The following is a 25,199-nucleotide window of genomic DNA, read 5'->3' on the forward strand; positions in this document are numbered from 1 at the left end:
CTGCACCTTTTACTGGCATTCATTTTCCACCAAAGGGTTTCCTGTATTACTACCTATTGATAAAACAAATTCTCAGTTCAGTTAGGGCATCCCTGATATCCTTTGAGAGAGAGAGAGGTCCACAGAGATGGTGCATGATTTAATTGCAATATGTTGGTATTAAAATGATATGCCAGTGGTATTTTTCTAACTTTTCAGTAAGAGTAATTCTGGAATGAGACTCACCAGCCATGCTTTTACATCCTATTGATATCAGACTTTCATATAAAACTTTCCCAGGGTTTTCATTTGCAGCCAAGGCTCCATGTAACCAGATAAGCAGCATCCTGTTTCCGTGTTCGTGGTAACTCTTTGGACCTAAAAAGAAGACATTGTCTCATTACTCAAGCTAGCAAAGCTTCACATTACTAACACAGTAGGAGGAAAAGTTCTTCTATTACCCCATAGTCAGAAGCAAAAGGGCAATCTTTTCATTCCTTTTGTTTTTTTGCATCCTTGTAGTTTCTATTTACACAAAAATGTATAAACATCAGTAATATGGCCCTGAAATGTTTATCAGCTTGACTTACAGTACTGTTTCTTACAGTTTTAACCTAGACAGAGGGTCACCTTATAGCTTGTTCTGCAAATTCTTAGCAACACAGTCAAAACCGCTGTGTATATCTTCCTTTAATTTTCATATTAAAGCAAGGCACTGGTATCAAACATGCTGTTCCAGATGGAGGATGTGTTATCATCACAGTGGGAAGAACTTGCAAGAGACCTGTACTGCATATGTTGTACCTGCAGCAGAATTGCTGTATGCTGTGCTAACATCAGGGCTTAGTCCCTTGGGTGTGCTTGGCATGCACGTGTCATCACGGCGGCATCCTTCGAGTGGGAGCTGGGAGTCCAAGATATACAACAACACTGCCATCAGCAGTGAAACTGCAGAATGCTTTGTTAAATTTCCAGTAACAATGGGTTCAAACCCATTTACTGGCCCAGTAATTTGTCTGAGGTAAATTCTAATTTAAGTTGTGATACATAGCCCACTGCAGGATGGGTTACTGGGGAAAATTTTGTTGAACTTAACTGCCTCCTTGAACTAATGTAAGCATTTTCCACCCATAATCATACACCATCACAACCTTTCTAACCAATCAGACTGCTCAGTTCCAGTAGATTATGTTACAATGCACTACTGATATACTTTTGATTTCAGTAACGTATGAAACAAAACTACATTACTATGGCAACCAGGGAGCCAACCTGAGAAAATAACATGTCTATAGGTGTTCAAGTGTCCTGGAATGAAAAGCAAAGGAAAGGGAACAGAACCCATTTTAAAGTAATTTCCTATAAAGTCATAGTGTATACCGAGCATCAAAAGAAACGTATCACTATTATAACAATTTATTTTCTGACAAAAATAAGGTATATAAATGATGGACATTGACTACATGTTTTTGGTTTCTTTTTAATCACCCGATCATTCATCCTTGGCCATGACTTGAGTGACTATGAGTGAAGCACATGCACTTACTCGCCCAATTAGTGACACAGTTGATTGGTCACTGGATATGGAGTGATGTCAGCTGTTGAATTGCAAGCTTGAATAAAAGCAATAAAAAAAAATCACAGCAAAAAACCAATATGCCACATCTGTCAAGAGAGCAGCATCTTTGTGCAATCGACATGTTGGAAGGCAGCATACTGTGACTCGCCATCTTGGGTGACAAGACGATATAACCAGACACACTCTGTCAATGACAGGCTATGAACTGGGAGACCAAGAGTCACAACACCTATCCAAGATAGACAGATCATTTTGCAGCATCTTCGTAATGTCAATACAATAAAAACTCACTGCACCTGCTCTAAAACAGTTTGTCATTTTTCTATCACATCTTTTGAATTTTATCCAAATATAAGTGATGTTTCTTTTAATGCTCAAATATAAGTGTTCAATAATATTTTTGGCAGTGTGCTGGATACTGCAGATCCCACCTGTCCACTGTTCCTCGATTGCTGTGATCTGCGAGTCTGTAAACTGCCAGTTGTGTGCCAGTCTCTTCCAGTCTTGAGGCTTGAATTGGTTGAAGGCCAGGTCCCAGGCCACACTGCGCATCTGCTTGTTCTCTGTCCTGTGGTCTAGTTTAAATGTCAGCAGCGACTCATTTTGAAGGGTTTCATTAGACTCTGCATTTGCCTGGAAGGATATTCAAATCTAGTTATTTTCTGCTGTATCATTTTGACAAACGGCGCCCAGTTTAGATTCAGATTAAGTTATGTGGAACGAAACGCTTATCAAATTAAGGCACATTGACTGATCTTTCCAAAGTGCTGAAGACCAACACAAAATCCCATATGAGTCATCTTGCTCATTAAAGTGCCATTATTTTCATACACTTGACAGTGAAACTTATTCACAGAGAAAAGTAACAGAGCAGTAGCATTAAGAAAAGATTTCAGCCGCTGACGATAAATTCTGCTCTGAAGGCTCCTTCATTTTTAATAAGTTATACAGGCTGAATTACAGGGTTGTTAAAAATCAGTCAGCAGTACTAACCACAATGAAGGATTCCTAACCAGTTTGAAAGAATGTAATCTGATGACTTGTGATCCATGTGAAAATGTTAATTCTGCTGATTTTAATATTATCTAGATGATGGATGGAACCCTCGGAGACCAATAGTGACCATATTGAGCAGTCAATACAGTCAAACATATCGATTGCAGCTACAGGGGTGTATAGTCTTGCAGTCCATTACAGCCATGTTTCTGCTGTCATTGATTTTCTTTCATAGCAGCATTTCAAAGTGGCCTACTAACGTTAGAACTTTAAAGCCATCTCTGTATTTGCTAGAATGGGTAACAACAGAACTTTAAGACAAGGCTTTAAAGGTTACATAAGGACCTTTTTTATTTTATTGTGTTACATGTTCCCATGTGCTGCTACAACTGTTTACGTAAAGTGTGTGTATTATTTTCATTTGTTTTTACATTTTGACCACTTCTCATGTACCCACATGGACCTCTCAGAACTACATATCCCATCATCCTCCTGCTCACTGGTAAATCCATCTCAGTTACATATGTGAGCAGGAGGATGATGGGAAATGTAGCTCTGAGAGGTCCATGCAGGTACATGGGAAGCCATTTTGAGGCAGGGAATGCAACCCCCCCCCCCCCCCCCCCCCCCCCCCCCCCAAAAAAAAAAAAAAAACAATACACACACCTTACATAAACAGTTGTAGCAACACATGGGAACATGTTACACAATAAAATAAAAAGGTCCTTTTGTCCTTTTAAAGTTGATTTACCTTCTTCCATTTAAAGTATCTTTCTGCTTTGATGATCATGTCAACAATATTCACGTAGTTTCCTCTTCCTGCCACAGCCAATGCAGTCTTACCTTGCTATGAAAACCAAAGTGAGAAAAATCAGACCAAGCTGGGCCAAACTGCTGTCATGAGCTCTTTAAAGAGTGCTGTGCTGGAAGAAAATAAACAGCCCAAGACCAATTCAAAAACAACAACTCTGTTAAAACGATTAAAAAAAAAAAAAAAACTTGTTTTGTAAGTTAGTCATTTTTTACTGTTGCGTAGAATATTCTAAGGAAACTGCCAAACTTGTAACAGAACTGTGTGCTATTCTTAGCTATGAATCAGGCTTTAAACCAGCCATTCATTTACAGGTGACTGAAAAAAATAACATGATATCTCAAGAAATCTCATGCTGATGAATACAATGCCAGTAACTCGTATGTGAAAAATGTGATGTCTGATCAAAGGTGCTTGAAGGAGGGAAAAAATGTGAAATCGGTGCTTACCCAGTAAAATTGTCAGTGTAACAAATGTAAAAAGTATAACTGACTATATAAAATGGCTGGTCTTAAATATTATTAGTTATAATTACCTCTAGACATTCCAATAATGAAGGTGGTTCCAAAAACAACCCCCCTCTCTCCAAAAAAACATCTGTTATAAAAAACCTGCAATTCAATTCCACTTTTCCTATTTTTCTAGCCGTCTGCTACCCTTTGTGCAGTAATGAATTATCGAATTAGAGACAGTGCAAACGGTAATTGAAGCTGAAGAATTATTTTGCTGTGTGTACCAGTTTAGATTTATCAGGTGCAAAGCGTAATAAGTGGGAAGGACATTTAACCATACAGGATCACAAACAAATGCTGTCTTCTGTGAATAATGTCGTGTTGGTCTTCATTTAATTCTTCCAGGGTGATCTCACAACCGTCCAGACTAAACCCCCAGCTGCCCCCCCCCCCAGTATAGCTACCTTGTCTTGGATAGAAAGATCTGCACCAGCTTTCAGTATCATTTCCACAATGTCTGCTTTCCCAAGCTCTGCAGCAATGTGCAGAGCAGTTTGATTCCTCTGAGAAAACAAAGTTCATTTTTATGCATTTTTGTTTTTATAATCATTATAAAAAAGCAATTGGATTGTAAGTATAAAATAAGGAATAAACCAGCAACTATGTCATTTATTGCATTAGAATACTATATTCAAACAGCTGGTTTCACAGAACCTATTAATCTAATTTGATATCTGATTAGGTAAGGCAGTGTAAGATTATTGATATTATGGTCTTTGAAGCCAGCTCAAAGGCTGATGTCTTACCAATTTTGGCAATAAGCAGCTTTTGTCCTGATCTCACTAATACTTACCCTATCAGTAATATTAATATCACAGCCAGAATCTATGAAGGTGTGTATGGCAGGGATGTGGCAATTGGCAACTGCCAAGTGAATCGGTGCCAATTTTTGCTGGAAAGGAAATGAGACAGAAGAATTAAAGTGAGTAAAATTATACTCCACCCCCCACTGCCCTGGAGATCAGAATGCAGGCCTATTTATTTGTTAAACTTGGGAGAATCCTCCATTATAAAAAATAAACCTAACAACTAAATGTTAGTCTTTTAATATAAGATGACATAATCTATCCTAACTATCATTATTCGTTCACAGTATTGGCCTGATCAAAAGTTTCTTCAAATAACATGTTATTATTGGCACGGCTTGTGATTGGAAAACAATTGCTGAAGAAATGCAAAATATCAAAGTGGATTTAAAGTGTTACAGAACTCCCTGCATATTTTACAAGAAATGTAGTATGTTAGCTTTGCTGTGTCTCATTCCGTCCACTCATCTTTTGAAATTTATAATCAAACATCATTGATCATGAGTGAACTGGGTGATGCATTCCTCAACACTGACTCAGAGTGAACTGGACGATGCATTCCTCAACACTGACTCAGAGTGAACTGGGCGATGCATTCTCAACACTGACTCAGAGTGAACTGGGCGATGCATTCCTCAACACTGACTCAGGAGTGAACTGGACGATGCATTCCTCAACACTGACTCAGAGTGAAATGGGCGATGCATTCCTCAACACTGACTCAGAGTGAACTGGGCGATGCATTCTCAACACTGACTCAGAGTGAACTGGGTGATGCATTCCTCAACACTGACTCAGAGTGAACTGGGCGATGCATTCCTCAACACTGACTCAGAGTGAACTGGGCGATGCATTCTCAACACTGACTCAGAGTGAACTGGGCGATGCATTCCTCAACACTGACTCAGAGTGAACTGGGCGATGCATTCCTCAACACTGACTCAGAGTGAACTGGGCGATGCATTCCTCAACACTGACTCAGGAGTGAACTGGACGATGCATTCCTCAACACTGACTCAGAGTGAACTGGGCGATGCATTCCTCAACACTGACTCAGAGTGAACTGGGTGATGCATTCCTCAACACTGACTCAGGAGTGAACTGGGCGATGCATTCTCAACACTGACTCAGAGTGAACTGGGCGATGCATTCTCAACACTGACTCAGAGTGAACTGGGCGATGCATTCCTCAACACTGACTCAGGAGTGAACTGGACGATGCATTCCTCAACACTGACTCAGGAGTGAACTGGGCGATGCATTCTCAGCACTGACTCAGGAGTGAACTGGGTGATGCATTCTCAACACTGACTCAGGAGTGAACTGGACGATGCATTCCTCAACACTGACTCAGAGTGAACTGGGCGATGCATTCTCAACACTGACTCAGGAGTGAACTGGGCAATGCATTCTCAGCACTGACTCAGGAGTGAACTGGGTGATGCATTCTCAACACTGACTCAGGAGTGAACTGGGCGATGCATTCCTCAACACTGACTCAGGAGTGAACTGGGCGATGCATTCCTCAACACTGACTCAGAAGTGAACTGGGTGATGCATTTCTCAACACTGACTCAGAAGTGTTCGCCTACAGAGAAAAACAAATCTTCTGCAGCAATGCTAGGTTTCTGGTGAACATTCCCAAGTAAAAGTTACAGAAAAAGAAATGTTCCTAGTTGGTTTACCTGTTATGTATGAATAAAAAGGGGGTTCTGCAACACTTGAACAGGTAAATGGATGTAAGTTAATTTTCCTGATCGGAACATCAATGGTCAGTTGAAATGTTAAAATAGGAACTGTTCTACACTGACTTACAAGTTGGAGAGATGACATTCCAATACAAATCCCTGTACATCAGACAAATAAGCTACTAACAACCAAAACGAGCAAGATGGGCCGAATGGCCTCCTCTCGTTTGTAAACTTTCTTATGTTCTTATGTTCTTAAATACTTTTCTGTCTGTAGCAAGAAAATTAATTTTAGACATACTCACATCATTCAGACAGTTCATGTCAGCTCTGTTATCAATTAGAAGTTTCACTAAGGAAGCATGGCCACTTTCTGACACTCCATGTAACACATTGTTGCCATTCTGGAGAAAACAAATAACCAGGCAACATAATATTTAGAATTTAAGATTCATTTTCATCAGGAACAGCCATTGGATGACATTGCTCAGAACACGACTGTAAATATTATTTACGATTATCTTTACCATTTTAATGACTTATTATTGGAGCATAAAACAATGTGCTTGCGTGTGTGCGTGTGTGCGTGCGTGCGTGCGTGCGTGCGTGCGTCTGTAAGTGATTTAATATTTAGCTCACTTGTTTCTTTGTGTTTCTGTTCTAAACACAAATACAAATCAGGACAGGGTTTCCACCTGTCCCTGTTTTCCCCTGAGGAAGGTGTCCCGGAAATTCAATACACCTTCCCAGGACGCTAAATGCCAGTACTATAACTTAGATATATCAGGATACAATATCACTGCAACTGACTCTCAATATGAATGGGTTGTCAGTACTATAGTAGTAATTTTGTCAATGTTTCCTATTGGATGAACAGGGATTTCTAAAGGTAGTTTACACTTTGAACAGCTCCCCTTCCGTTCGGAGGTCCTGTTCTTTTATACCTCAGAGGTGGCACCCCTAACTGTAATGGTCCTACTGAGTCTCTGAAAGAAGGGGTGCATTGTCAAATTCAGCAGTGTGACGAAACCACTGAGTCTGAAACACCTTCGCGATGCCTGGCTTAAACCAATGATTTAGCGATCAAAAATAAGCAGAATAGTGATTTTATGTTTATAATTTTATAATCTAAACGGAAGAACTTATAAAATAAAATAGCCATTACGTATTATATTTCCTGATCATTCTCATCCGAGATTAGACGCACCACCTGCAGGTGTTCAAGACCAGTGAATTTAGACACTCCCAATGTGATAGACTGGTGGAGACCCTCATCCTCCCCGCTTGACCCCTATCCACTACCACAGTCGTTCTCACGTCCTGTCACTACAAAGTAACTTCAACTGTGATTGAGTGGCTTCACGTTTACACTCTTCTACTAGTTCAGGTGTCTGCAATCACTCAGAGCTGCTCTGGTTGCTGCTGCTCCCACACTTAGTGACTGTCCTCCTTCTCTAAATCAGCCTTTTCCTGACTTTGAGGTTATCTGCAGAGTCCGGAACTGAACATCTTTCCTCATTCCATTGCAATCAGGTTTGAACCGTGTCTAGTGGGCGGGGCTGTGCAGTTCCAGCTCTTAGTTAGGAGGCTCCAGAGAAGCTCAGAGCAGCTCAAAGCCAGGTACAGGCAGATGTAGAGACAAATAATAACAAGTCAATATAATCAAAACCTAGAACCACTTGGCATGATTGCAAACACCCCCAAAAATGACTGACGTTTACACTTACCTTTGTCACAATGTTGACATCACATCCGGCTTTCAGCAAGACTTCCACGCATTCGTAATAGCCTCCTTCAGAAGCCAAATACAAGGCAGTCTTGCCAGCCTGCATGGTGTTGTACACAAGGGGAACAGGCCAAAGACAACAAGAGTGGAAACATGTTCAGAAACTCAAAAGATGCGGAGTAAGAAAATGGATGGTGGTCACATGTGTTATGATTTTGTTTGTATTTATTTATTTTGTCCTTTGTTGATCTACTACATAACATTGAATGCAGCTGAATGTGATGAATATGGATTTACAAAGTTCAAGAACATATTCGTCCAGGCACTGTAAATATTGAAAAACTGTACGAGTTCACATACCTCATTTACTTTATTTCGCTCCTCCTTAAAGCTGTCAAGGAGCAGCTTTATAACTTCTATATGCCCATTTTTAGCCGCAAGATGTAATGCAGTATTATTGTCCTGAAATAAACACAAAAAATATACATATGTACAGTCCAGTCCAGTGCCTGCATTGTCCTCGACTTATGTGAAAAGGGCACCTCATCATTCCTACTTCCCACAGCGTACGATTTTAGAACCTTATTTTCTAGTCTATTTTGAAAAGTTGTATCATAGTGTAAAATTTTTTAAAAATCAAAGGCTTAAGCCCCTACCACACTGAACACACCAGTGAGACTGACTGCCTGCAACAGAGATCCAATCACCTGCAGCTGGACACCTCAATGACGGATCACAATTGCTTTGCAGCAGGATAATTAATGAAGAATGAAGAGGGTCTGTTTTTGCACTTCTTTGAAGCCTGCAGATTACACATCTAGTGTCTGAGGGTCTGTTTCCCACATTCCATCCAAACCTGCTAGAATACACTTGTGTGGATCCTGCTGCCTGTGGCATGTTAATTTCATATGGATTGTTACAGATGGGTGAGCTGTGTTCATTAGCATGTACTCTATTTTATGAACACTCTCTGAATGTAGCATTGTATAATGGCATTGTACAGTATATCATATCAGGTTAGATTCTGTCACAACAGTGATAACTTAGAACACAACAAATATTCCTACTACACCTTGAATTCATGTATGTTAGTTCTGACTGAACTATTAATGCAATGCCATTACAGACTGTAGAATACAATGAATTGAGTTTAATGACCTGGTCTTTCTCCTTGGTGGACAGCTTATATTCTTCTCCCATCATCATCTCCACCATTTCCAGACAGCCATGCTCAGCAGCCAGGTGAAAGGGCTTCTTGTTTGACTAGAACAGTAAGGAAGAGCTTGTATGTACGGGAGATCCATTTAGCCAGGAGGAATTGCGAGGACCTGAACCACCAACGTGTTCAGTCAGCTACTGAATTTTATTGACGGATACTTAGAGCTTTACCTTGTCAGGTTTATCCAGCTGCTTCATCTGCAAGTCATCAATAATGTATTTCACAATATCAGTGTTGTCATTCAGAGCGGCGCAGTGCATGATATTCATCCCATCCTTCAAGAGAGAAAGCACAATATGATTTATATCTTCAGAAGGGCTGAATGAAGAACACACTGAGCAGATGTCTATTGATTGCTATTGAACTGGTGTACAGCGTATGAGGGCTGGGGTCAGAGTCAATAGGGATTAGGATTAGTGATCTAATATATATTGAAAATACTAAAAAGACTGTGTTGAACTGTGGAGGATGAATTGTAGTGTTGCAGGTGAAGCATGGGCTCATAGCAGGCTTTTAATACCTGTACGTGTTTCTGTTAAGAGAGTAAAAAAAACATTTTGTTTTTACTGTGACTATGGCTACTAATGCATTATGATGAATACATATGAACTCTAAATAGCTTGCATATGCTAAATGTGAATGGTCTGCTGTGGACAGAGTACTAACATCAACAAAATACACAATGGATTCTGTTATTAATTTAGCATGGTTATGTCAATACTTGGAGCATTTGCTGGCGATTGTGTCAAAAGAAATTTGCATATAATATTGCAAATAATATCTGACAGTATTTCAAATTTCCCTGACTTATTATTTTAAAAACCTTGAGTAAAATATTGTCTGTATTCAAAAAAACAACTGGCAAACTGACCAATGAGGAGCAGCTTCCCTTGCGCACTTTCAGAAGAAAAGGTCATTCTTGCAGTATCAAAATACCCATAGCTGTACAATAAAGGACAGAACAATTCTAAGACACATCAATAAGGGAGAACAGCTAGCAGTCCGTTTCCAGGGAACTGGATATCTGGTGTGTATGATTCGTTTAGATTTACAGAAATAAGTATTCTGAAAGATATTATGTATTCTAGATTGTTATTGGCTGTATAACAGGACTATCATATCAGATTTTTTCCAGCTGACAATACAATCAGAGGAGTGTCACCTATCACATCACACATGCCTGTTGCCACTTGTGTGAAAGATAGCGTTGCAGTGAAAGTATCATTTTATAACAGGACAAATCACTTCATGTTGCAACATTGGATTGTTTCGTTAAAATCTTTTATAATTTAACAAACAAATTAAAACACGACGTTGAAAGCAGATAAGAAAGTTTACAAACGAGAGGAGGCCATTTGGCTCATCTTGCTCGTTTGGTTGTTAGTAGCTTATTGATCCCAAAATCTCATCAAGCAGCTTCTTGAAGGATCCCAGGGTGTCAGCTTCAACAACATTACTGGGGAGTTGATTCCAGACCCTCACAATTCTCTGTGTAAAAAAGTGTCTCCTATTTTCTGTTCTGAATGCCCCTTTTTCTAAACTCCATTTGTGACCCCTGGTCCTTGTTTCTTTTTTCAGGCTGAAAAAGTCCCTTGTGTCAACACTGTCAATACCTTTTAGAATTTTGAATGCTTGAATTAGGTCGCCACATAGTCTTCTTTGTTCAAGACTGAACAATTCTTTTAGCCTGTCTGCATATGACATGCCTTTTAAGCCAAGAATAATTCTGGTCGCTCTTCTTTGCACTCTTTCTGAGCAGCAATATCTTTTTTATAGCGAGGTGACCAGAACTGCACACAATATTCAAGATGAGGTCTTACTAGTGCATTGTACAGTTTTAACATTACTTCCCTTGATTTAAATTCAACACTTTTCACAATGTATCCGAGCATCTTGTTAGCCTTTTTTATAGCTTCCCCACATTGTCTAGATGAAGACATTTCTGAGTCAACAAAAACTCCTAGGTCTTTTTCATAGATTCCTTCTTCAATTTCAGTATCTCCCATATGATATTTATAATGTACATTTTTATTTCCTACGTGCAGTACCTTACACTTTTCTCTATTAAATGTCATTTGCCATGTGTCTGCCCAATTCTGAATCTTGTCTAGATCATTTTGAATGACCTTTGCTGCTGCAACAGTGTATACCAGAATCTAAATCATTAATGTAGATTAGGAATAGCAGAGGACCTAATACTGATCCCTGTGGTACATCACTGGTTACCACACTCCATTCTGAGGTTTTTCCTCTAATAAGTACTTTCTGTTTTCTACATGTTAACCACTCCCTAATCCATGTACATGTGTTTCCTTGAATCCCTAACTGCGTTCAGTTTGAGAATTAATCTTTTGTGCGGGACTTTATCAAAAGCTTTCTGGAAATCTAAATAAACCATGTCATATGCTTTGCAATTATCCATTATCGATGTTGCGTCAAGCAAGTTAGTTAGACACGATCTCCCTTTCCTAAAACCATGTTGACTGTCTCCCAGAACCCTGTTACCATATAGGTAATTTTCCATTTTGGATCTTATTATAGTTTCCATAAGTTTGCATATAATAGAAGTCAGGCTTACTGGTCTGTAGTTACCTGGTTCAGTTTTGTTTCCCTTTTTGTGGATCGGTATTACGTTTGCAATTTTCCAGTCTGTCGGTACCACCCCTGTGTCAAGAGACTGCTGCATGATCTTGGTTAGCGGTTTGTAAATTACTTCTTTCATTTCTTTGAGTACTACTGGGAAGATCTCATCCGGCCCAGGGGATTTGTTTATTTTAAGAGCTCCTAGTCCCTTTAACACTTCTGCCTCAGTTATGTTAAAGTTATTTAAAACTGGATAGGAACTGGATGACATGTGGGGCATGTTGTCAGTATCTTCCTTTGTAAAACCTTGTGAAAAGTAATCATTTAATATATTTGCTATTTTTTTTTTCTTCATCTACGATTTTGCCATTTGTATCTCTTAAACATTTAATCTCGTCTTTGAATGTTCGCTTGCTGTTGTAATATTGGAAAAACATTTTGGAATTGGTTTTAGCTCCCTTAGCAATGTTCATTTCTATTTCTCTCTTGGCCTTTCTAACTTCCTTTTTGACTGGTGTTTGCAGTTCTGTGTACTCTTTCTGCGTACTTTCTTTTTGGTCCTTTTTTAACGCTCTATAAAGTGCCTTTTTTCGCTGAATATTTTTTTTTAATTGATCTATTAAACCATTTTGGCAATTTAGTTTTACATTTAGATTTGTCTACTTTAGAGATATAATTGTTTTGCGCCTCTAGTACTACATTTTTGAAGAACAACCATCCTTCTTCTGTGGGTGTTTTCTCTATTTTACTCCAATCTACTTCTGTTAGTCTCTGTTTCATACCTTCATAGTTTGCTTTTCTAAAATTGTAAACCTTAGCTTTAGTCATTACTTTTGGGGTTTTAAACACTTCAAATGAGACCATGTTGTGGTCTGAGTTTGCCAGTGGTTCTCTGACCTCTGTTTTAGTTATTCTATCTTCGTTATTTGAAAAGACTAAATCAAGGCATGCCTCCCCTCTAGTCGGTGCCTTGACAAATTGTGTTAGGAAGCAGTCATTTGTCATTTCCACCATTTCTATTTCATCCTTTGTGCTACCCATCGGGTTTTCCCATTTTATTTGGGGGAAGTTGAAATCCCCCATTAGTATGGCTTCTCCTTTGCTACACGCATTTCTAATGTCATTGTATAACAGATTATTGTGCTCACTGTCTGAATCTGGCGGTCTATAGCATGCTCCTATTATTATGCCCTTTGAATTTTTGTCCGTTATTCTGACCCATATTGATTCGGTTTTATTTTCTTTGTCCAGGTTTAACACCTGGGCTTCAAGACTGTTTCTTATGTATAGCGCTACCCCTCCTCCTCTTCTGTCCTGCCTGTCTTTCCTATACAGTGTATACCCACAAATATTATATTCATCCCCATCACTCTCAGACAACCACGTTTCTGTAACACCTATCACATCATAGTTACTTGTTAGTGCAGTAGCTTCAAGTTTTAGATATTGTACATTGTTATGTTTAATTGGTTTAAGGTTGAAAATATTGCAGGAGTCCAGCAGTGGTCGATACCAGAAATCCCTAGCTGGAAAGTGAGGGCAGTCTATTGAATTTCACTGTATTATGGGGAGTTTTGGGACGTGTTTTTAGGGATAAACATCATTAGTGTGATGTAGGTTTGCCACTCGTACGTTCTTTCTGAAAATCAATGCTGTTGATCCAGCAACCAAAATATTCAAACATTTGACCACCTACAGTGGCTCTCAGAAGTATTCACCCCCCCTTGGATTTTTCCACATTTTACTGTGTTTCAACATGGAATCAAAATGGATTTAATTTAATTTTTAATTTAATTTTTGCCACTGATCAACACAAAAAAATCAATAATGTCACAGTGAAAAATAAAATCTACAAATTGTTCTAAATTAATTACAAATACAACACAGAAAATAATTGATTGCATAAGTATACAGTCCCTTTGCTAAGACACACCTAAATAAGCTCTGGTGCAACCAATTGTCTTTAGGCGTCACATAATTAGTTGAATGGAGTCCACCTGTGTGCAATTAAGGTGTTTGACATGATTTCAGGTTAAATACACCTGTCTCTGGGAGGTCCCACAGTTGGTTAGTACATTTCCTAACAAAAAATACATCATGAAGATGAAGGAAAATTCAAAGCAAATCCTGAATAAGGTTCTTAAAAAGAACCAATCAGGGGTAGGATATAAGAACATTTCCAAGGCATTGAATATCACCCGGAGGACAGTAAAGTCTGTTATTAAGAAATGGATAGAATATGGCACAACTGTGTCTAGAACAGGCCGTCCTCAAAAACTGAGTAACCGGGCAAGAAGGGCACTAGTAAGGGAGGCCACCAAGAGGCCTATGGCAACTCTAAAGAGTTACAGTCTTCCATGGCTGAGCTTTGAGACACTGTGCATACGGCAACAATAGCCCAGGTGCTTCACAAAACTGGCCTTTATGGGAGAGTGGCAAAAAGAAAGCCATTGTTGACAAAAACTCACATCAAATCTCAGCTAGAGTTTTCCAGAAGGGATGTGGGAGACTCTGAGACCAAGTGGAAGAAGACTCTATAGTTTGATATGACCAAAATAGAGCTTTCTGGGTCTCAACGCTAAGCGATATGTTTGGCGTAAGCCTAACACCGCACATTATCCTGAGAACAACATCCCTGCCGTGAAGCATGGTGGTGGCAGCATCATGCTATGAGGATGCTTCTCTGCATCAGGGCCTGGAAAGCTCGTGAAAATAGAGGGCCAAATGGATGCAGCAAAGTACAGAGAAATCCTGGAGTAAAACCTACTGAAGTCTGTAAGAGACCTGGGACTTGGGAGAAGATTCATCTTCCAGCAGGACAATGACCCCAAACAAACAGCCAAAACCACACTGGAGTGGCTTAAAAACAAAAAAGTCAATGTCCTGGGCCCTGTTCCTCTTAGCTGGTTTAACTATTCAGGCTATCTCCGTTCATCAACGGTGAATACAGGCTAAAAGTGTCTCGTTAACTCGATTCTGTCTTAAGAAATCCAGGTAATTGTGTGTGCTCATGCTCCTCAAAGGGAGAATCGCAGAGCACTGAAACAATTATCTTCACAAAAGATGACGTTGAAAGAGAGAGCAACTTTTTTCAGCCTGACTGAGCAACAGCTTATAAATGAACCTTCTGAGGAACAGCTATGAGGAACAGGGCCCTGGAGTGGCCCAGTCAAAGCCCGGATCTCAATCCAATTGAGAAAATGTGGAAAGAGTTGAAAATTGATGTTCACCAAAGGTCCCCATTCAACTTGACGGAGCTTGAGCAATTTTGCAAAGAAGAATGGGCAAAAATTGCAGTGTCCAGATGTGCAAAGCTGGTAGAGACTTATCCAAAGAAACTCATGGCTGTAATTGCTGCCAAAGGTGCCTCTGCCAAATATTGACTCAAGGGGGTGAATACTTATGCAATCAATTATTTTCTGTTTTGCATTTGTAATAAAATTAGAACAAGTTGTAGATTTTATTTTTCACTTTGACATTATGGACTTTTTTTGTGTTGATCAATGGAAAAAACTCCTAATTAAATCCATTTTGATTCCATGATGTAACACAATAAAACGTGGAAAAGTCCAAGGGGGGTGAATACTTTTGAGAGCCACTGCACTCTATGGCCAGCCATGACATTATGTCATTATTGATCTTAGCAACACACACCAATACTGTGGCCATCTGAGCTCCCTGACTTCAGACACGTACTATATAAATATGTTAGTGCAAAGCAAACTCTTACTAAGTTTAAAGCTTTCTGTTCTGCACCAGCTTGCACTAGCAGTGTCATGATGTCCAGACATCCAAACCACGCAGCGAGGTGAAGAGCTGTTACTCCATGCTGAAAAAAATAAAATTAGGAAGTGTTTTGAACAGCTTCTTAGAGGATTACAATGGTGAAATCAATAAATGTCATTGATTGCGGCTGACGATAAGATTTTATAAGTTGTTGTAGTGTGTCCATGAGGTTAGTTGAGTAGCTGAACAAAGCGTGATGTATAGCAGACCACTTTTAAGAATGTATATGTTCATTAAGATTAAGAGTTGTTGCAATAAAGTACCATTTCACAGAATAATCAGTATGTGAGTTTCACTAAATAAACAACATTATCCTTTTAAAAAACCTCTTCTTCTGTGGGATACTTATGTGGCCCGGTCAGCCAGAGCTGGGGACTTATTCAGACTAGGGACACACCTTACAAAACGTATTGTAGAAAAGCTGTTGTATGAAGTTGGCATGAAGGAGCGGTCAGCTGCTAGTGCCCTTGTACCTTGTCAGCAATGTCCACTCTAGCTTTCCTTCTTAACAGGAGCTCCACAGGTTCCTTGTGCTTTCTTGCAACTGCAAAATGAAGTGCCGTGCGGCCATTCTAAAAATAAAACATTCAGATTCTTTAAAAGAAGGGTGAAGATCAACATGTCTATCAAGAACCTGCAATCTAACAAGAGAAGGAATCTGATCATGGCTTTTCTTATTGTTCCTTGTTTGTATATTCAACATCTCTGAACATCGGTACATGCATGTTTATCTGATGAAAGTCTGCTGTTTTTTTCTTAAACTGAAATTAATTGGTTCTTTTCATTATAATTAGGCTCCCTGAATTTGCGATGTCGGGGTGACAAAGAGGAGACAGTGTGGCAATGTTTACAGTATGTCTGTTTTAACCTTATTTAAATCGTCATGCTTTCTGTAAAATGTCTTAATAATAAAAAAAATCTATAACACCATCCAAAAACACTGTTGTTTTTTATAGCATGCCACGTACAATAATATATTATAAGACACTATAGTGCTTTGGTACAGTCCTGTAGTATGTTGTATATGGGCTGACACTGTAGTGTTTTGTTACAGTCCTGTAGTATGTTGTATATGGGCTGACACGATAGTGAAGAGAAGCCTTGTCTTTAGAAATGTGGATATTTCCTAGATAATTTACTTACAACGTTCCTTGCATTGATGTTAACGTTCTTTTCGAGAATTTTCATTGTCGGCACGTCATTTCTTTTAGCAGCTTCAATGAAGTCCCTCTCAATCTGTAATACTGTAATGGGACACATTTAAAGTGTGGTTGATATCCCTCATAAAAACAGAATGGTTCTGTCATAGTGTTAAAAAAAAAAAAAAAAAAAAGAATCACTCAGGGAAGGGGAAACTATTAATTTACGTTTCCTACAGCACCCCCTAACAACACTGAGCTGTGTCACTTCCTCCAACACCTGATACTCCCTGGAGTTCTCCCATCCAACTGTATCCAGGCCCAACTCTTTTTTTCTGAGAACTACTGTAGAAAAATAAGATCGGATGAGCTGGTCTGGTTTATATGAAGAGGAAGCCTGTGCCACCAGTTCTAGGAGAGACCGACAGGGAAGCTGGTAATGCTGAAATGCTCTTGCCAGTGTTCTTGATTTTCTAGTAGTTTGTTGTGTTTGAAGAACCCTTATCATGTATGTAACTACTCTTTTTCTTAATAAGATACACTTTGCTGTCAAGGTACTCTTTATTACATTAAAATGCAAGAAGACAAAGAGTAAGTAAGGGGTTCTGAAACTATAGCGTTATATCCCCAAGTGTTGCTACAAATGTTTAAATAATGTACCTGTCATTTTTCATTTTATTGTTAAAATCCTCACAACTTTTTATACTTCTTTAAAGTCTGTTTCAAAGCTCTTTTCAAAATGTCTGCTTTTGTGCACTGGGGTTTGAGATCTGTCCTCACAATAAATCACTGCAGGAAAAAAATTAAAAAAAAAAAAAAAACATAACAGGTGCTCTGGCTTTTCTGTTCCGTACCACATCATGGATTATTGCGGTGTTACCTGTTTGACAATGTGGGCAATAATCCTTACGCTGTCAGTGCACAGGAGTGGGCATTTTGAAAAGAGCTTTGAAACAGACTTTAAAGAAGAGTAAAAAGTTGTGAGGATATTAACAATACAAAGAAAAATGATAGGAGCGTGTGGCAAAGTGGTTGGTAAGGGGAACAGGTGTAGCGGTGATGCGGTGCAGGAGTGATGAACAGACAACAGTGATTCAGTGAACAAGTGTTTACTTGTGCCGTTTCCAGGTCTGGTGACCGTCAAATAATAAATCCCCGGCAGTACACAACAATGTGTAAAGCGCGGGGATGGTGATGAACACAGTACAGTCTCAAACACAAACAAAGGCACGGTCACCAGTCCTGGGTGATATTCAAACGTGCAGGTGCTCTGTGCAGTGGTGCTCCGGATAGTGCTTTACGTGGCGACAGCTCCGGAGGTGTGCGTTAACTGTCTAGTGGTGCGAAAAAGACAGACAATTATAAACAAACAAAGACAACACACAACACGCAATACACTCTGAGAGCTCCTCTCTCAGTCCTTCTCTCCTCACGTTACCCAAACGAAGGAAAAGATCAGCGTTACCCTGGCCCCTATATGTAATCCCGCATGATAGCTAGGTAAACGGGTGCAGCTGCCTTATTACTTGCAGCTACCTCTCGTTTACCTTTCAAATCAATACGGTCTTACAACTTACAACTTCTTTCCAGGCTGACCCACTTCCCTGACCCGGAAACGAACTGTCAGGCCAGCCTTTCCAGATACTTCTCCTCTCGTTCTTTAGCGCCCTCATAGGTCGGGAGGAAGATTCATCACCAGAACTCACATTTCTGTCACATATCCCACCACTCAGAGTGGAGCCGAAGGAACACTCGGCTAAATCTACCTTCTCCATTACTCCCCCCTCCCGGGAAAAATAATTCGCATTTTGGTGGTCCTTCCCGCACGGTGTACCATGTGGTACATGAAGGGCTACAATGCCAGATACCACCGAGTTATCCAGGCATTGCTGTCCTTCATTGTGCTTAACCCCGTGAGTGGGGCGTGGTCTGTGACCAGATCAAATGAGTGTCTCAGCAGGTAGTATCGTAAAGAATGAGTAGCCCATTTAATGGCCAAACACTCTTTTTCGACTACGGAGTAGTTACGTTCCCGAGGTAACATTTTTTTACTTAGGTACAATATCGGGTGCTCTACTCCAGCTACTTTTTGGGACAAGACTGCACCCCAACCTACATCCGATGCGTCAGTGTGGAGGATGAATCTCTTGGTGAAATCTGGAGCAATAAGAGTGGGGGCCTGGCAAAGTGTACGCTTAATAGTATCAAACGCCCCCTGACACTCAGCTGACCATTTAATTAAATTTGGAGCACTCTTTTTTGAGGCATGGAATATGCATCGAACTTAGCAATAGCGTTCACCTTTCTGAAATCCACACAGAAGCGGTTGGTGCCGTCTTTCTTAGCCACTATGACGATCGGACTGCACCACTCGCTCCTGGAAGGCTCAATCACCCCAAGCTCGAGCATACCCTGTACCTCTTTGCGAACGCCACTTCGCCGACTTTCCGGGATCCGGTACGGTCTCTCTCGCACTGTGACACCTGGTGGAGAGATAATGTCATATTCAACTAAGTTTGTCCTACCGGGCACATCAGAAAAAACATCGCTGAACTCCTCAATCAGTTTCTGCAGCGCTCTTTGCTGATCCGGAACCAATTGTTCCCCCGTTGCAATCGCTCTGGTGCTGGGGGTCTCTGGACAGGGGCCTAAATCATCCTCCATATTGCCTGGGGCGATAAATAAGACCTCCCTTGCCTGCCACGGCTTTAACAAATTAACATGGTAAATATCACGTTCATTCCGGAGATCGGGCTGTCTAATTTCATAATTTACTTTCCCTATAGCCCGAATCACCTCATATGGCCCCTGCCATTTAGCACACAGTTTCGATTCGGATGAGGAAAGTAGCAGCATTACCTTGTCCCCTGGTCGAAAGGTTCAAATCCGTGCATTTTTGTTGTAATGCTGCTGTTGTCGGTGCTGAGCCGATCTGAGATTGTCTTGGGCCAAACGACCGACCAAATCCCGGTGATCTCGTAGTAGGAACACATACTTCACTACATTTTTAGACGAGTCTTTGTGCTCCTCCCACCCCTCTCTCAGCAGGTCGAGAATGCCGCGATGCTGCCGGCCGTACAGGAGCTCAAAGAGGGAGAACCCCAGTGAACTCTGTGGCACTTACTGCAAAAAGCAGGTAGGGAAGAAGCGATGCCCAATGTTTCTGCTCCTGTGTTACGAATAGCCTCAGCATCGACTTTAAAGTCAGATTAAAGCGTTCAACCAAACTGTCCGATTGTGGATGATAAACGGACGTCTTGATGGGACGTATTTTCAATATTTTGTACACCTGCTGTAACGTATTGGACAAAAAATGGATTCCGTGATCAGTCAAAATCTCCTTGGGGATCCCTACTCTAGTCATAATCTGCGCTAATTTGGTGGCTATTGCAGCTGCACTAGTGGACCTCAATGGAACTGCCTCCGGGTATCGCGTTGTGTAATCCACCACTACCAATATATACGTGTACCCGGAGTCAGAAGGTAGCAAAGGGCCCCTTATTACGAAAAAAAACACAAAAAACATAAATAAATCACATTTTTATTTTGACACACGTTTTCATTTTATCCAAGTCATTCTGAATACCATTCTAAACAAACAGCCTGCAGGGCAATCCATTAAGTCATTATTCGTCATTTCATTACACAGTTGTGGTAATTAAGTTTCAATGTTGAAAACGCAATCAACTGGTTGCCAGAATGTCTACCTACTACATCCGGTTGCAGATTTAAATCAAATAAATTCAGTTAAAAATAAATCCAGTGAAACCTGATAGAAGTATCAAATAAACATGTTTTACAGTCCATTTGTCTTGGTGGTTACATAGTAATCAGAGTTTAATCTCTGTTGCAGGATATAATCTGTGACAGTAGTTTTCTATGCGTTTCCTATATTTCAGGATCCTAAGAATAAGCTCTAAGTGTCAGAGCTCACGTAGAACAGGTACATGCTGGAGAGTTCAGGGGAGAGTCCAAGGAAATTAGAACCACTCCTTGTTGGCTCAACTGGGAATGAACAGCAAAATGGAGTTATTAAAGCAAAAGCATTCCAGATTGTGTGGAACGCACCACATACGTTGTGTAGAAGATTCCTGCCGTGTGAGTGACTCAGTGTTGCTGTTAGTGGGTGTTAGTTTATTTCACATAAAATCTTATATGCGTGTACCCGGAGTCAGAAGGTAGCAAAGGGCCCATCAGGAGTTTTTGCCACTGATCAACACAAAAAAGTCCATAATGTCAAAGTAAAAAATAAAATATACAAACTGTTCTAAATTAATTACAAATACAAAACAGAAAATAATTGATTGCATAAATATTTACTCCCTTGAGTCAATATTTGGTAGAGGCTCCTTTGGCAGCAATTACAGCCATGAGTCTATTTGGATAAGTTTCTACAAGCTTTGCACATCTGGACACTGCAATTTTTGCCCATTCTTCTTTGCAAAATTGCTCAAGCTCCATCAAGTTGGATGGGGACCTTTGGTGAACAGCAATTTTCAACTCTTTCCACATATTCTCAATTGGATTGAGGTCCGGGCTTTGACTGGGCCACTCCAGGACATTGACCTTTTTGTTTTTAAGCCACTCTAGTGTGACTTTGGCTGTATGTTTGGGGTCATAGTCCTGCAGGAAGATGAATCTTCTCCCAAGTCCCAGGTCTCTTGCAGAGGTCTTAGATCTCTTTCCTCCAGGATTTCTCTGTACTTTGCTGCATCCATTTTGCCTTCTATCTTCACAAGCTTTCCAGGTCCTGACGCAAAGAATCTGCCACCACCATGCTTCACGGTAGGGATGGTGTTCTCAGGATGATGTGCGGTTAGGCTTGCGCCAAACATAGCGCTTAGCGTTGAGGCCAAAAAGCTCTATTTTGGTCTCATCAGACCATAGAATCTTCTTCCACTTGGTCTCCCACATGCCTTTTGGCAAACTCTAGCCGAGATTTGATGTGAGTTTTTTTCAACAATGGCTTTCTTTTTGCCACTCTCCCATGAAGGCCACTTTTGTGAAGCACCCGGGCTATTGTTGCCATATGCAGTGTCTCCCAGCTCAGCCATGGAAGACTGTAACTCCTTTAGAGTTGCCATAGGCCTTTTGGTGGCCTCCCTGACTAGTGCCCTTCTCACCTGGATACTCAGTTTTTGAGGAAGGCCTATTCTAGACAGATTCACAGTTGTGTCATATATTCTCGCTCTCTATTTCTTAATAATGGACTTTACTGTGCTCTGGGGGATAGTCAATGCCTTGGAAATGTTCTCATATACTACCCTTGATTGGTGCTTTTGAAGAACTTTATTCTGGATTTGCTTTGAATGTTCCTTCGTCTTCATGATTTAGTTTTTGTTAAGAAATGTACTAACCAACTGTGGGACCTCCCAGAGACAGGTGTATTTAACCCCAGCCCAGAGCAAGACCTCAGTCAAGTATCACGAGACTTGCTAACTACAAGTTGTGTGATCAATGCTCTGAGGACCTGTGAAAAACTGATTTCTGTTTGGTCGTATTCACGAGTCTCTGCCTTTTGAAGACAGTTCTTATTTTTCAATATATCTTATACTACACTTCCATATATAATGTTCTAGAATTTAGCAGTGGGAGTTTTTAGCTTTTTGTATTTTATTGCCTAAGAGATAAATATATGATAACCATATATGTATTACTGTATTGAAGGACTAATGCTGTTAAAGCTGTAAAGGCACTGGAAACACCCAGGCTGCCTATTAGCAGGGATCCAAAGAGGCTTGTAACTACTCGATCCATTAAAACATTTAATAAACCGAAAAGAGCACTTGTGCTGTTCTGATTCGTTAAAACTTCAAATTAGTCTGTGTGATTTTCTCGATTATTAAAAAGTCATCTCTTTAGTGTGCAATTTCTGACACTGTACTGTATTTAGGTATTATTTTTATTATTCTGTAACTTTGTATTGCCCTGTAACACCTATAAGTCGTCTTGGATAAAGGTGTCTACCAAACAAACCAATAATAATAATATTAAATTAACATGTTTTACAGAAGAAACCAAATACTGTAAAAGTCATAACATTCGCTACTTACACATCTCCTTATTGTCAAAGCTTTTGTCTATGTCTGATTCAGTATCATTGTGCAGAACCTTCTCTTTCAACCCCTTCACATTATCAGCGTTCACCCAGTTCTTTGGGTTTAGATTTTCCTTTTTTAAATCATAAATTTTCTTCATTTTGTCTCTTAAAGTTGAAGCCACTTCCATGGTGGAGTGCTGGCTGTTAGCACTGCTACTATAGACGAGGTGCTGTACGCTCCCTTGTTCCTGGACCAAATGAGGTGAAACCTGTTCTGTAAACAGACACTGTGTTCACACCCATCAAAAATTTGCTAATAATCCTGCCAGCTCACCTCCAGTTTCTTTTTTTTTTCCTCTTCCTGCAGTGCTCTGGTAGTGATTATTTCATTTTCTAAGTGTGCGTCTCTGCAATGAACACAGACATCAATCACTCGCACAAGCTACTAAGCTACAGCATTTTATTAAATGCTGTCATTTGAAAATAATGTCAGTTCTGCACAGGCCGTTTATGTAAGGGAGACTCGGTGGATCGTAAGGGAGACATGTGACATCATTAGCCTTTCTTGCTGTTCTCTCAACAAGGGCCTTTGTCATGTACTGTCACTAAGAATACACCAGAGAGTTATAGCAAGGCAAGCACACAGCCTTTCAACATCACCTTTACAGTTCAGGAACTGGGAAGCCGGGATGAAAAATGTACCTAAATCAACCAAAATCAAGCTGAACAGAGACCTCCTTTTTGAATGCATGTTTGGGCTTTTTAAAAATTTATTATAAAGTATCAACTGGGGAAAAAAAATTATTTTGTTTTCTTTTGTTTTGAGGTTAACATTTTTTTTAATAAGTTGGCGGTCTGCTAGCACTGAATTGAGGTGTATTTGTAGAGCTTTGTGGAGAAGAACTAAAATCTTCTAAATTAAAAAAACAAATGTAAGAAGCAACTTAATAGTGTTATTCTTTTCTATATATACGTAACATTTGTATGTAAAAAAAAACCCAAACAAACAAAAAAAAAAAAAAAAAAAACACAGCACTGGTGGATCCTGACATTTATAAAGCTCTGCATTATTTAAAAGATGATTTGATTTTCATTGTTCTCCACATAGTTTAAAGTAATTAGGCTTTAAGGCAGCTGTTTTCTTCAAATGAAGATTGCTTTGAGATGTAAATTGGCCTCGTCCTGCTTTCAGTGGCTGATGATCGCTGACAAAGAGTTAATCTGAAAACAGCAGCAAAACACTGCAACTCTGTTCATTCTGTCGAGAAATGTCTGCTTTGAATTTAGTTCAAATCTTCCATTCAGCTCTGTATAACATGGTTACAAGTTCAGGTACAGTAATTCAGTATTCTGATATGGTGCTAGTTTAGATGTGGACTAGCTAGGCAGCAGATACCTGGACCGACCAGCTAAGATATAGATTAGTGATCTGTGGAAATGCAAATTCCGCTCCTATGCTAGCCCAGCCTATTCAGTCTGTCTTGCACAGTGTATTTATTGAACTAAGCTCCTTAGTGTGAGATGCACTCAGCTCAATTTCTTGACTGAAGCAATGCCACCCCACCTCTGCCTCAGATCTTCTATGTGTTCTGTGCTTGGATGAGCCCTGTGTAGAAGAAACACACAAGTGCAGTCACTATGGAAAAGTTAACTGGACTACCCCTACCCCCTAATGCTGTCTGAATCCCAACACATGTCAACAATACTACTCTGAATAGGGAATCTGCAGGTCAGAATCTTCACTTCCTAAAAATCCTTGTATGAATAAGGCAAGTGTATTAGTGGGATTATGCTGAATTCTCATTTGTTATCCGTCACTTAAGGGAATGTGCATTACATTTTGTATTCTGAACAAGTCCACTAAATGCTCTGCTAATAATTATCTGAAGCTAATGGCATTGGTCTGCGAGCAGCAATATCAACACAAGCTTGATGACCTCTATGCCTCTCAATGAGTATATAAAACTACAGAGTGATTCTATATAGAGTACAACATACTAATAAACATATATAAAACATACTATTAAAACATCTTTTGTTTACAATTCACAATAAATATTTTTATGATATCATTTTTACAGAGAAAGACACCCCAGAAGACATACAGAAGGATATTTGATCATAATTTAATATGGATGTGAAAGTATAGCTACATATTCATCTTCATTTCTTTATTGAAATACTGCAAACTGCTGTCCTGAATTATGACAATAAGAAAACCAATTTAAATCAATCTATTGTCAACACTGCAGCAGATGCAAACATTTCCATTCTTCTTTATACAATTCACAGAATAAAAAAGGAGTTTATTATAATCTGTGCATAACATGTCCAA

The 25,199-nt window shown here is 39.8% G+C and overlaps 1 protein-coding gene across 1 annotated transcript in view; it reads right to left on the bottom strand.

Moving 5' to 3' along the window:
• The window catches only part of LOC121305321 (ankyrin repeat and death domain-containing protein 1B-like), a 24,649-nt gene extending 1,543 nt beyond the window's left edge, over positions 1 to 23,106 (bottom strand). Inside the window, exons 1-14 of the mRNA XM_041236934.1 lie at positions 22,878 to 23,106; positions 16,829 to 16,929; positions 16,159 to 16,257; positions 15,630 to 15,728; positions 9,487 to 9,591; positions 9,256 to 9,360; positions 8,458 to 8,559; positions 8,099 to 8,197; positions 6,677 to 6,775; positions 4,671 to 4,769; positions 4,282 to 4,380; positions 3,306 to 3,401; positions 1,990 to 2,191; positions 226 to 357 (exon numbers count right to left, since the gene is read on the bottom strand). Coding sequence (XP_041092868.1) covers positions 226 to 357; positions 1,990 to 2,191; positions 3,306 to 3,401; positions 4,282 to 4,380; positions 4,671 to 4,769; positions 6,677 to 6,775; positions 8,099 to 8,197; positions 8,458 to 8,559; positions 9,256 to 9,360; positions 9,487 to 9,591; positions 15,630 to 15,728; positions 16,159 to 16,257; positions 16,829 to 16,929; positions 22,878 to 23,052 — 1,612 coding nt within the window. The 5' untranslated portion in view covers positions 23,053 to 23,106. The remainder of the gene's footprint in view (positions 1 to 225; positions 358 to 1,989; positions 2,192 to 3,305; positions 3,402 to 4,281; positions 4,381 to 4,670; positions 4,770 to 6,676; positions 6,776 to 8,098; positions 8,198 to 8,457; positions 8,560 to 9,255; positions 9,361 to 9,486; positions 9,592 to 15,629; positions 15,729 to 16,158; positions 16,258 to 16,828; positions 16,930 to 22,877) is intronic.
• Positions 23,107 to 25,199: the final 2,093 nt, after the last annotated feature.

This window comes from Polyodon spathula, chromosome 2, assembly GCF_017654505.1.
Source record: "Polyodon spathula isolate WHYD16114869_AA chromosome 2, ASM1765450v1, whole genome shotgun sequence".
In the NCBI taxonomy this organism is placed as follows: domain Eukaryota; kingdom Metazoa; phylum Chordata; class Actinopteri; order Acipenseriformes; family Polyodontidae; genus Polyodon; species Polyodon spathula.